Here is a 12935-nt window from a genome sequence, read left to right as displayed (position 1 = left end):
CGGTGTTGGTCACTGGTCAGCAGACACAACCCAGTACACAACAGTACTTTCTTTAATTACTCCCGTGATTGTCTGAATTGGCTTCTTCTGCTTCTTCAACATCAATCAACACTGTACACTGTACATCCATGTTTCAATTTATTATTATTATTATTATTACATGAATCACCCTACCCAGATGGAAAATATATATGTATCATATATATATTTTTGGTGAAATTCTCCTAACCTTCAATATCTAAGTTTTGGATTCATATATGGTCAATTAAATAATCTATAGGTTGAGTGCACACTACTTTTATACCATGTGAAAGGAGGATGTGACAATTTCAAGTAATGGATTTTTTGGACTTAGACTAATAATTTATTTAATTTAAGATAATATTTCATGAGTTAAGATTTTGATGTTTTGTTGTATAGCGCCTGCACTAGCACAGATTGCACAAAAATGTCGTCAACAAGAATAATGTAATTTTTTATTTTCTAGGGATAGGATGATTTTTCAAGATGTTGCTGCACCTAGGCATAAGATTAAATAATCATTTTTTCTTTATTAGTATTCTTAAGATTCAAGATTTTTATTGGTTTTTTTTTTTTTTTTTGTCAATTTTGACGATGAATTGAACATTGACATACATAATTCCTCATCATATACCTCTCCCAGACAAAGACAATGATTGAGTTGAAAACTTACCTTACCAACTTCCAATTTCTATTGGGAAAATCCCTACTAACTCGAATTTGAAATTCAATAAATATGTTCCAATGATTTGATAGGAATTTATTATGCATTACTTTCAAAAATTTTCATTAATATAACATGTATATTTATTGAAGAAAAAAAAAAAAATAGTAGCCTTAGATGAAATAGTTGTTGCTCTTGATGAGAAGTTCAAAGTCTAACTTCCACATTTCACCTCCTCCGCAAATCTCATCTCAAAATAATAATAATATTAGTAAAAGACAGCACCTTGAAGGGGTAAAACTCTTGACCATCCGCTATTACTTCTTAAATTACATGACATTGACATTCAAAATTATAAGTTACTCACAATTACATTTTTAGTTAAATGGATATGTAAAATGACTAAAATACCCTTACTTATATTTAAAACATTTAAAAGACCGACCCATTTTTTTCCCATCCTTTGCCGGAAAATACTCACCACCACCGGAAATCGCCCATCGCCAACAATGACCAGATCCCCCTCCCATCGACGACTACAGCCTGCCCCTCCTAAAACTCTAATCAGAACAACTACAACTACGAAGCAAATTGATGTTTAAGACGCTAAATCAAATCCCTCGAGCTCCACTGGAAGAAGAAACTCTTGGTTGTGGTAGCCAGTGGGGTGGGCCTGGCATTCTCTCCATGCCCAACGCTGGACCTAACACCAGCAAAGAAAGAGAGAGAGGTAAAGGTAGAAGATGAGTGAAGAGAGACACTTAGGGGTTGGGTGGATCATTCTAAATGCTTTAAGTATAAGTAAGGTATTTTGGTCATTTTACACATCCAATTAACTAAAAATGTAATTATAAATAACTTGTAAGTTTGAGTCTGGGTGCCATGTAATTTAAGAGGTAATATCTGGTGGTTAAGAGTTTTACACCCTTTATAGCGAGTGCCGTGTAATTTGCTCTAATATTACTTTTTGTTCCAATAATATGATAGTGAGAGTTTATCATGCATTACTTTCAAAAATTTTCATTAATAAACATGCATATTTATTGAAAAAAAATAATACTAGTGTTAGATGAAATGGTTGTTCCTCTCGATGAGAAGTTCAAAAGTCTAACTTCCACATTTCACTTCCTCCGAAACCTCATCTCAAATATTATTAATAGTTAAATATTATATAGAACAATGGCTCTTTATACTCAAACAAGCAAGAGTTGAGATCCTCTATCCTACAAAGAATTCTGTGTTCCTCTTACACATTAGAAGTGTACCCACTAGAGGCCTATTTCTAATTTTTCCTCTAAGAATTTAGAGATAGGCTTACTTTTTAATATATATTGAAGAGATCGATGTGAGGCAAGCACACCTCTATGCCACCCTATTCTAAAAGGTAGAGAATCACAGCTTGAACCAACCTAGCCCTCATTGTTTTAAAATATAAACATCAAATAGATATAAATTGAAGGATTAAATATAACTTCATTAGGACTAATTCAACCAGATTCTGATCCAATTACCAGGGTGGGATACCCTTTTTTTATAACATTACTCCCAAGATCAATCCCACACGACAATGGATGATATATACCAAGAAAATTTCTCCTGAATCTATGGGTGAGGATATGAAAAATAAATTTAAAAGGACACCCATGCCATGCATACATGCATTATTAAGGGGGGAAAATAGAAGAAAAAAATAAATTCAGTTAGTGATGAATATTAAATGATTCTACTTTTTCAGCATTTAATTGTCCTTCATCATTAAACCTGCAAGTGAAAGTGAGAGTAAGAGTTAAACCTAATTTACATTTTTGAGCTTCCTGCTTGCGTCACATTCTGGAAATCCATCGGCACCAACCCTAGAAGAGTGCTTCCAATGACGTGTGGGGTTCACGTCACTCTCAATTCTCTCTCTCTCTCTCTCTTATCAACATGGGTTTTGTCCCCTTAGGGCATCCATGGTCAGTGAATGAAGAAAGATGGGAAAGGAAGAAAGTCGGACAAAGGAAGCTATCAGGGAGGAGCAGACGACAAGAATTTTCAACCTTCTTCCGCGTTCCACTTGAGATGGAGAAACAGATCTTGGAGATCTTTAGTTTGAAATGGTCAGCACTTGGATCCTCTCTCTCTCTCTCCACCTTGTTCTAACCTTATTTCAAAAAATCCATGACCAGAGACTGGTCTAAGAAGAAAATAATCAACTGGGTTTTCTTGGTCAAACTTCTCAAACTTGAATCCTTCCCTTAAATACAAAGCTCACCTTCTTTCCTTCTTCAGGATTTGGATGAACTTGCTTGTTCCTCTTCTACTCTCTTAACTATCACTGTTTTGAGTTATTATAATCATCGAAAAATACAACAGCCCACTTCACCCAATTTGAGTTTCAGACCCTTTGATCTAGTTTTGTGTCTAAAACCCATCTTTGATTTTGATCAGCAGATAGATCAGTGGAATTGAAATATTGTTTTGATGCTTGTAACTCCTTGACTTCAGTTCTTTTCTGTTCCCTAATTCCAACTATTTTGTCGATCCCACTTGGAAGATCCAGAAATATGGAGAATCCCAGAGATTGGGAGCAGAAAAATTTGCTGAATGAGCTGATGCAGGGGAAAGATCTGGTGGAGCAACTTCAAATGCATCTTGATCCGCTGTCTTCAGATGATGAGAAGCGAAATTTGTTGGTGGAGATGATACTGTCTTCCTATGACAAGGCACTGTCCATGCTCAAATGGAGCGGTTCAGAAGCCGCCGGAGCCTCCGCCGGCATGTTGGGCTCTCCAAGTTCCGACTGTGGAAGTCCTCCCAGTGAGGACTCCGACCACAGAGACATATATAAGAAAAGGTGACATTTTTATAAGCATTGAGCTCTTCCTGCAACTAATATTGAAGAAAACCTAAACAAATGCTTTGTTGTTTCTAATATTGATTCTTGAAATCATGTGTTGCAGAAAGACACTTCCCAGATGGACAGCACAAGTACGCGTTAGTTCAGGAACTGGACATGAAGGACCTCTTGATGATGGGTATGGTTGGAGGAAATATGGCCAGAAGGACATTCTTGGAGCCAAATATCCAAGGTAATTGAGAGAGCCACCCAGAACCCAGAAGATTAATTATAACCTCCTTCCTATACTGCATCTGAATTAAACTGTCATGAGCTCATGAACAAACAAAAGCAGCAGAAATGGAAAAAGGAAAAGGTATAATTGGGAAAGGGCTTGGTAGGACATAAAAGTGAGACTCATTGGTCCACCACAAAATTCACCGAAGCTTTCTGCCCAATCATAATTTTTTTCCTTTTTCCAATTATAAATGAACAAACCCATCAGTAGATATTTGTCATCATCCACGAATTCTCTAAATTTCAATATCTCTACTAAAGGCCAACACCTCACTGTTATCACTACGGGTAGAAGCAAGCTTCAACTTCTGAAGTAGGGTTATTAGATATTTAAAAAAAGAAAGTAGGGTTATTGAGAAGCCTAAGCTAAGCTTGAGGTCACATCCTTAATTTTTTTTCTCTCGTGTTGAGGATTTTGGTGTTTTGAATTTTTGGGTTATGGGTTATAAGCAGACTTGGTAAGGTCCTTAAAAGTCTGCGAGTATGGTTCTCTTGACTTGTATTATGGTGTTTGAATGTTGTTTCTTTTGTTTCATTGTGTTTTCCACATCATCAAGTTCCAATTTATACACTCTTGGTACATTTGGTTTCTCATTAGTAACTAGTTTAGAGATGGTTTGATTTTGAACTTGCAGAAGCTATTACAGATGTACCCATCGTAATGTTCAAGGGTGTTTGGCCACTAAACAAGTGCAAAGATCTGATGAAGACCCATCAATCTTTGAAGTCACCTATCGAGGAAGACACACGTGCATCCAAGCATCCTATGTGAAACCTGCAATGAGGTCATCTGAGAAGTCAAATCAATGGCCCAAGCAAAACCATGTCCCACAGCAGCAGCAACAGCAAAATCAACTACATGAACAAAATAACTCAGAAGAGATGCTTTTGGATTTCAGAACTGGTCTCAAGGTAAGGAGCAAGGACTTGGACACTACTGGGGAGAAGCAGCTCATGAGCTCCTCCTCCTCCTCCTCTTTCACCTTCCCTTCTGTCCCAATTGGCTGCATTAAGAGTGAAGATCACATATTCTCTTCCCATGATTTCATGGGCAGCTTCTCTCCTTCCTCTATAACCCCATTGAGATCTGAATCAAACTATTTCCCAGTGTCACCCTGCCAGGTTAGTAGCTTTGAAGCTGGTGGACCTCAGAATTTTGGTACCTCTGAATATGATCTCAATGAGATTGTCTCAGCTGTTACATCAGCAACAAATTCTCCCACTGTGGATTTAGATTTCCCAATTGAATTTGACTCTTACTTTTCATTTAATAGCCCAGCTGATCACTTTTTTCCTTCATAAAACTGAAATCCAATCTCGGTTCTGACATTTAGAATGTACTTATAACCTATCATCCTTCCTACTTCCTTGTGTTGTTGAAGCTTCATCTATCCTAGCTTATGAGATTTCATTTCTCTTATTCTTTTTAAAAAAAAAAAAAGAGCTATAATGAAACTGTTTTGTAGGATTCTTTACCCACTACTCCTGATTCCATCTTTTAGTAAATGTATTTTCTTTTAGCAGTTCTCTTCATTCTAATGCCCTCATGAAGAAGTTGAGTTAAATCTGTACCAATCAATGGGTAATGTTGTGATTATGCCTTCACTTGTATTAGTTAGTTAGGTTGTTTGTATAATAATATAGGTGCAAAACCTGAGTTAGATTATTGGATGTAATTTTCTTGACCCATCATCAAGAACAAAATAAAAATGCAATATTTTTCATATAGTCATCAAATGAGTTGGTACTGTAATAAAGTTGGTTTCTTCATCAATCATTCCTCTTGTTGGTCGGGTTGATGTGCTCCACACTGATGTGCTTTTAACTATGGCTCTCTAATTATTGCCTCCTCAGATCACCCTTGATGAAAATTAAACAAATCTTGATCCAAAATGTCATCTGCATCTCATGTAAATCTCAGATTGGACTAGACAGGAGAAGGGCCGGAACTCACGATGAAACCCTAAAATGTTTTGCATCCAAAGTGTGAAGTTTTGCTCTAAAATATTGATACCAGTAACAAAGCAGTTTGCAGTCTTCAGAGTTTTGTTTGTTTTAGCCATGTTCCAAGGGAGGGAGTCCAACCTTTTGGCTGACAACTAGTTAGGAGGGCCGGTCTTGGCCACACTCGACCGATTAACCTGTCAACTCTAGCTGATTGGTGGATATCCTCTCTTCCAGGTGCTTTGTCTAACAGTTCTTCAAAAAGATAATCGTTTTCAATAAGTAAGAAATAGATTCGAGGAGAGATGAGCCATGTATACTTAATTGAAGTAATTTTAGGGCAAGATCACCAAAGTAGAAAGGGGTTAAGATGTGCCAATGTGAGCCAGCATACAGTCATTTTGAACCCATTATTGCAAAATGAGCACAAGGTTATCTTTTTTCTGGATAAAATACTTATTATTTAATCTAGTGGGAAATGTATAGTTCCATGTTTACTTTCATAAAGTTCATAGATAAGGTTATTAGCAATGAAAATAGGTTGGATTTAGATATGATAGTGGGATTATCATGCTTGCATCTGGTTATACTTGAGTGGATTTGGATAATAGTTTATTAATTTTTCAATCGATTCAAGCAAATTCTGATAGCTTCGATATTTTATTTTTTTCCCTTTAAGTACAGGTTCTTCAAATTTAAATTAGTGTAAGTTGAATACGATATTTGTGAAGTACCAATTGACAGCTTTGCTACTTTATTAATTAAGGTTGAGACTTGAGAGTTCAATTATAACTACCTTTTCTTCTACTCTTCTTAATGCTTGAATTTCTTACATTATTCCTGTAGCACTGCGGGGGGTTCTGGTCCACGTCCTTTATTTATCTTCTTCTTTTAAATTTTGTACTTTCTTTTTTGTTCCAATAGTTAATATTAGCTTTGTAGATATTCTAGCTAGAAAGGCTCAGTCGATGTCACTAGTTGAACCAATCCTTTATCTTGGAAAAGTGAATGATTCGTTAATTTCTTAATTTGAGAAGTCGAGCCAGCTTGACCAAAATTGGGACCCCAAGTCTTACAGGGGGTTGTCTAATTTTCTTGTTGGTCAGTGAATGAGATTGGACCTAAAATCCCATTAAAGTTGGGCTTTTTCTGAACCAGTATTGGACCATCGAATCAAATTTGATGAGATAAGAAATCCTTAATTTATTGTATGGTATTATATCCATTAATTCAAAATTTGGAAATACTAACTATATGCATGCATGAGATTTAATATTTATTTATAAATTGGTCCTTCTTCCCTTTCCTTATTCTTCTTTTCCCCTGAAATTTCTGGGGTTAGTAAGAGGAAGAGCAGGTTAATTTGAAGGTAGATGAATGATCACTCTTATCATCCCACCAGTAGGTTTATGTTCTCCTTATCGGGGGGAAGGGGGGGAGGGGGTCCATTGTAGATTCCACTTTTAATTTGTATTATAAAAATTCAAAGGTAGAATCTCCGTTCCTAATATGTGTTAAAAAATGTGAAGAAGGACAGACCCTCTACTCGTCAATATCAATTCACATTCTACTATACAAGATTATGGATAATTTTTTAAAATATAACAAGGAAAAAACTAAAAGATCTCTCAAATTTTTAATGGAGCCAATAAGAATGTGACAGCCTTAATTAAGTGGATTAATTAAGTGGGAGTATTTTAAGTCATATCACATGTGGGGATAGGGAAATGGAGAATACATCTTAAAGTGATTTTAATTGTGGTTGTGGCTGTCTAATTATCGCCTCTTCAAATCACCATCAATGAAGAGAGCAGATGAAGAGAGAATGGGTGAATTAATTAAATTTTGATCCAAAATGTCATCTGCATCTCATGTAACTCTTAGATTGGACTTGGCTGTAGAAGAATCAGAGGTCGCGATGAAACCCTAAAAAGTTTTGCACCCAAAGTGCAAAGTTTTGATACCAATTATTATGGTCATTACAGTCCAAACCCTTGAACTGGATCAGACCACTTGAACCAAACCAAGGGCTCAAGCTTGGTCCAAGATAATTCAACTGACGAATCTCAGTCATAACACTTCTCGGAGGAAATACCAGCTGAGAAGTCAAGAATCACGCATCACAGTGACACACAACTGTCATCATGTGACTTTTAGGCAAAAACAGTGCTGGCAGAAGATTTGGTATATCATCACCCAGATGTCAAACCCCAGCATTTAATTCAGCATTGAATGCACTTAGTCTCATTAAAATGTGCATGGATAGCCCAGAAACTTCTCAATCGCCCAAAATTTGCCTCAAATACTGCATACCACTATTTTGTCCCCCCAATTGAGGAATGATGTCACATCAAGATCAACTTAATGCTGATCTCTTGATTAGCCTGTGAGCTCACCAACTGTCTTGGGAACCATGTGTATCAACTTGTTGTGCAAACCTCACCTAGAGGCCATTTGCACCTTCATCTAAGTCATCATCATCAAAGGACTACGATGAATTCATCCTCAGCTTAGGTATGGACCAACTGCATATATAACCGCATTACACACAATTATCGTTAAGCAGACTTGAATACTCCAGCCATGATTCCCCTACCTTAATTCCTAAAGAACATTCTCTTCTTCATTTCCTTGAGCATTTATTCCTCGATGGGAATATCTAGTTCCTACCTGAACTGACTTAATCATTGGAGGTGGTTTCCCGTCCCCAGAGGCGGCCCACTCACCTTTGTTTTGGTTTCAAGAACTAGACTCGAACTAGGAGCGAACCAAGGAGCTAAGAGCTACATTTTCACAACAACGCCCAATTAATAACAATATTGTGCTTTTGAGTTTGCATGAATCAACTAGTTTGCAAGATTAAACCCTAATCATCCAACTAGATCATGTTGCCAACACATCTTGGCACCGGTTTTGTGAGTGTTTCCGGTTGCATTTCTCACATTTGGTTTACTGGGTTGATGACAAGTAGTTTAACACACAAGATGGAATCAATTTGCTCAAGTCTACCCTAATTTTTTTTGGTAAACACTTACTATTTAATGTAGTGGAAAATGTCTAGTTCCATGTTGCTTTCATGAAATAGAACAGAAAATTTCATGTTTTACAGATAGAGTTACTAGCAATATAAGTAGAATGGGTTTGAACATGATAGTGGTATATATTTGGTGGGATTCGAATAATATTCTGTCGGTTTTTAAACATATTCAAGCAAATTTAGATCGTGTGTATAGACAAGTTTATTTTTTATTTTATTTCTTTCCTCACTTTTAATAAGCATATATTCTTTCAAATTTAAATTAGAGTAAATTGAGTAGAGTTCTAGAATACCAATTCACATATTTTCTATTTTATTAATTAGGATTGAGACTTACTGAGAGTTCAATCAGCAACTATTATTTCTTTAACCTCAAGAGGTTGGCTCAATTAACAAAGACCAACACCTCATAATATAAGTTTTAAGAGTTCAAACTTCTTTAAAATCAGGAGTGAAATCCTTTGCATATTTAAATAATCAAATAATATTACCCCCTAAAAATGTAGTTGAAAAGCATATCAGCTGGTCTAGTTGAACGACCTTCAGTTCCAAAAAGACCTACCTTTTCTTCTACTCTTCTTAAAGTTTGAATCTGTTAAATTCTTTAATATTGAGTCTTATCTAGTAGAAAATATAGAAAAATGATTCCATTATCATAACTCATATAAAAATATAAAAGAAATCCAATAAGGTAAGGTAATTCACTAGATAAGAATATTATTATATTCGAATACAAATTTATTTTTCCACCATATTTGAATTCTCCTCGACAAATAAAAATGCTTAGTTAGTCTTTGGCTAATTAATGTCTAATTATTTAATTGAATAGTTCTCTTGTTAGTCAACAGATGGGCCTGGGGTTGGATTTAAAAAAAGAAGAAGAAGAGCAGATGGGCTTGGGCATGGAACCTAAAGAAGTTGGGTTTTTTAAGAACCACTGTTGGACCACTTTGATTAGATAAGAGATCATCTATTGTGTGGACAAATTGGAAGCAATAACTGTGCATGCATGAGAGTAAATATATCTATATAAAAACTGGTCCTTCTCTTTTCCTCATTATTTTTACCCCTAAGATTTTTGGGGCTGTAAGGGGAAGAACAGGTTTTTGTGGTAGGTGAGTGATCATTCTAATCTCCTGGTAGCTGTTCACATTCCATGAGTTTGGATATTCTATTTGTCAGAATAGAGGTTTATGCTCTCTTTACATTTTGAGCAAATTGTACTGACACCTCAAAATAAAAGCCTTAAAATACTGACACCCCCCCACTTTATATTTAAAAAGCATTGAGACCCAAAATTGGATTTTTATTGGATATATTTGTCAAATTTATCACTGAAAATAGTTAAATCACTATTTATTTTCAAAAATATCCCCATAATAAACAGTGTCTAAAATGTTTTCAATGAAAAATTAAATAAATATATAAAAAAATAACCCAATTTTGGGGTCTCAGTGCTTTTTAAACATAAAGTGGGGTGTCAGTGCTATTTGCTCTTACATTTTTAATGATATATTAAAAAATTTTCTATTGTGAGTCTTATTTTTTCATTTACGTTGTCAAAATTTAAAGGTGAACTCCCTTCCTAATATGTGGTGTGAGGAAAATATATGAAACACAGATTATTAATACCAACTCACAATTCCATTATATAAGATTAAAAGTAATTTTTAAAATTTTAAAATGATTAAAAACTCTTTTGAGCTTTTAATCCAAAGCCAATGAGAATGTGACATGCAACCTTAATTAAATGAGGTTATTTTAGTCATATCACATGTGGGCCTACGGAGAATATATCTTTATTTGTAAAATAAGATGTCAGTTGTTAACTTGTTATACCCTGACCCTGAGTCCCCCCCTGACAAGGTTGGGCTGGATGGGCTGGCAAGGTTTGTTTTCACTCACATCACACACTCATCGACCTGTCTTCTCCCTTTGAGCCAGTTTTACTACTTGTACTTATGTAGCTTTTCTCAGCCTTTTCTTGGAAGTAGAAGACAATGAAGGAATATAAGTTTAATCCAATTACCATATACAAAGGTTTAAAAGGATCTCATGATAAGATTTAATAATACTATTATCATAGGCGATGCGTATTCATATTTGATTCAATCAATACAATATATTAATTATTGGGTTGCACTAAAATGCATTGATTAGAGCCATATAATACTCGATATGAGACAGTGCGTATTGATACTTCAAAACTTGCCACGTACAAATCATTTGAATTGGGCTTACCTGAGAAACCCAAGCTTATATCCAAGTCTAATATGTAAAGATAGGATACTGGATCGTCTCCCCCAACGGAGAGCACTCTGTGCTCCCTTAACAGCTATTGATCATGAATTATAAAGGGACTCACAGGATTAGGGTAATAGATTTTTTTTTAATGTTTTATTATTTTTTACTTGTAAGTCTCACATAATTTGTGGTTATAAGGTAACCAGGGGAGCAAAGACTGTCAGAAAAGATGATCCACACCCTAAATGATTGAGGATATGTGAATGTGAATGAATCAAATGGCAAACAAAGGTTAAATTCGTAAAAAAGCCACTTTGGAGAGAGAAGAAGAAGTTTTCTTGATTCAACTAATCCGCAGTACTCCTTGAAAGGTCACAGAGGTGAGATATGGATGTACAAAGAGTACTCATTTTCAACGGCAAAACCCTTCCAAAACATTATAGGAAGAAAGAAAGAAATTCTACAAATTAATATCAAGAGAACGAACCATTTAAAGTGAAAAGGAAGGAAGTAGCAACAAGTAGCTAGCCAGGGTTTTACATTCTAGAGACTGTCAAGCTATTTATTTTCTTCTTCTACCAGAGAAACCTTCACTGTGTCTCATTATCCAAAACCTCTCTATTTCTTCTGCTTTCCTTCCTGGAATACGACCTGCTATTAAATGCCACCTGCACCCATAATAATCACAACACATTAAAACCCACCTTCTTGTTTCTTCCTACTTTAAACATTAAATGAAGCAACAACCTCAAAAGTGCAAAAGAGAGAGATCTCTCGCAATTAATGAAACCCAAAAAAAATTCCTTCCTTTATTTCTCTCTCTCTCTCTCTCTTAAAAGGTATCTGTTTCTCAGTCAGAACAAAATAAGGGTGGATCAGCAGTGAAGTTGTTCTTACTTGTCTCCAACGAGTCTATGCATTCTACAGATGAGATCTTCTTCTTGTTCTGTCATGTTTATGAATTCCCACTCAATGCTACTAACCTCTGTCATAACAAGACAACAAAACAAAGAAAATAAAGATCAAAAGGGTGGACAGCTTGGAAGGTAAGAAAACAAAAAGAAATGTGAAAAACCCTTATGACATTTAGCCCAAGAAAGAAAGAAAGAAAAGATGAACCTTCTGAGTCATATTGAACTGTCTTAGCTTGCTTCTGCTTCCGGCGACGTCTGTCCATGATGGGTTTCTGCAACTAGTAAACAGAGAATAATGGAGTGAAGGAAAGAGAATATTCAGAGGGAGAGAGAGAGAGAGAGAGAGAGAGAGAGGAACGGAGAGTAACCTGGTCAAAATATGAAGGTGTTGAGTAGGTATTTATAAAGGAAGATGGAGTAGGGAGTAATGTGATGATTATCCCATTCTGGGTCAATCGGTCAAGTGGGTTTTGTAATTTAAAACAGTTCAAGACATTAAGAGGCTTCTACAATTGGTGATGTTAAGAGTTAGAAACACAAACGAAAGAGAGAGAAAGAGGAAGATTGGATGTAGCAGTTGTTGCAGACCATCTTTTGTTAAACCCAAAGAGGTTTTTGGAGGGGAGAGGGGAAAAGTAAGGAACGACAGGTATTACCAAACAGAAAGACACTTAAATTTTTGGGGTTGACTTGTAGTTGTCGTCAGTTTCTATGATAATATATATAGTATTTGTTAAGAAAGGCTTCAAATGGAAATTCAAACTTGAGACTTGATTTTATCCATTCTAGCTACTAGTTAGTTAGTTAACATTTAATATATCCATCTCTAATTAAATACTTTTAACTTCAAGTTGGGAAATCATGTCTTGAAACTTGAAAGTACATGAGAGCAGCTTCATTTGAGAACCCAACCCAATGATGCAGAGAAGATGGGAGTTTAGAGAATCATACTTGCAGAGATATTATAGTTGAGATCAAAAGAAGAGTTTGCATCAA

General features: G+C 35.6%; 2 protein-coding genes across 2 annotated transcripts; one reads left to right on the top strand and one right to left on the bottom strand.

The window, feature by feature from the left end:
• The first annotated feature begins 2650 nt into the window (after nucleotides 1-2650).
• Nucleotides 2651-5241, top strand: LOC149029764 (putative WRKY transcription factor 53). The gene is made up of 3 exons (XM_089142106.1): nucleotides 2651-3521; nucleotides 3628-3756; nucleotides 4436-5241. Exons 1-3 carry the CDS (start codon nucleotides 3232-3234, stop codon nucleotides 5100-5102), a joined length of 1086 nt encoding a protein of 361 aa, XP_088998232.1. The 5' UTR covers nucleotides 2651-3231; the 3' UTR covers nucleotides 5103-5241.
• A 6111-nt stretch (nucleotides 5242-11352) lies between these two features.
• Nucleotides 11353-12562, bottom strand: LOC149029763 (transcription factor TRY-like). Its single transcript, XM_089151423.1, has 3 exons — nucleotides 12145-12562; nucleotides 11923-12010; nucleotides 11353-11693 (listed from the first exon to the last, which is right to left on the bottom strand). The coding sequence occupies exons 1-3, from the start codon at nucleotides 12200-12202 to the stop codon at nucleotides 11588-11590; spliced, it is 252 nt and encodes an 83-aa protein (XP_089007549.1). The 5' UTR covers nucleotides 12203-12562; the 3' UTR covers nucleotides 11353-11587.
• Between the last annotated feature and the right edge of the window lie 373 nt (nucleotides 12563-12935).

Source organism: Hakea prostrata, chromosome 1 (assembly GCF_041222555.1).
Source record: "Hakea prostrata isolate BN-2017 chromosome 1, UWA_Hpros_2, whole genome shotgun sequence".
Classification (NCBI taxonomy): Eukaryota; Viridiplantae; Streptophyta; class Magnoliopsida; order Proteales; family Proteaceae; genus Hakea; species Hakea prostrata.
The sequence above is the reverse complement of the archived record's forward strand: the minus strand, read 5'-3'. Positions and strand labels throughout refer to the sequence as shown.

Excerpts from the sequence above, each read along its gene's own strand:
- LOC149029764 (XM_089142106.1), top strand. The coding sequence starts at position 3,232 with ATGGAGAATCCCAGAGATTGGGAGCAGAAAAATTTGCTGAATGAGCTG. Across the intron at positions 3,522-3,627 it reads AGAGACATATATAAGAAAAG|AAAGACACTTCCCAGATGGA; the intron begins GTGACATTTTTA and ends CATGTGTTGCAG. Across the intron at positions 3,757-4,435 it reads CTTGGAGCCAAATATCCAAG|AAGCTATTACAGATGTACCC; the intron begins GTAATTGAGAGA and ends TTGAACTTGCAG.
- LOC149029763 (XM_089151423.1), bottom strand. The coding sequence starts at position 12,202 with ATGGACAGACGTCGCCGGAAGCAGAAGCAAGCTAAGACAGTTCAATAT. Across the intron at positions 12,011-12,144 it reads AGTTCAATATGACTCAGAAG|AGGTTAGTAGCATTGAGTGG; the intron begins GTTCATCTTTTC and ends TTGTTATGACAG. Across the intron at positions 11,694-11,922 it reads CATAGACTCGTTGGAGACAA|GTGGCATTTAATAGCAGGTC; the intron begins GTAAGAACAACT and ends TTATGGGTGCAG.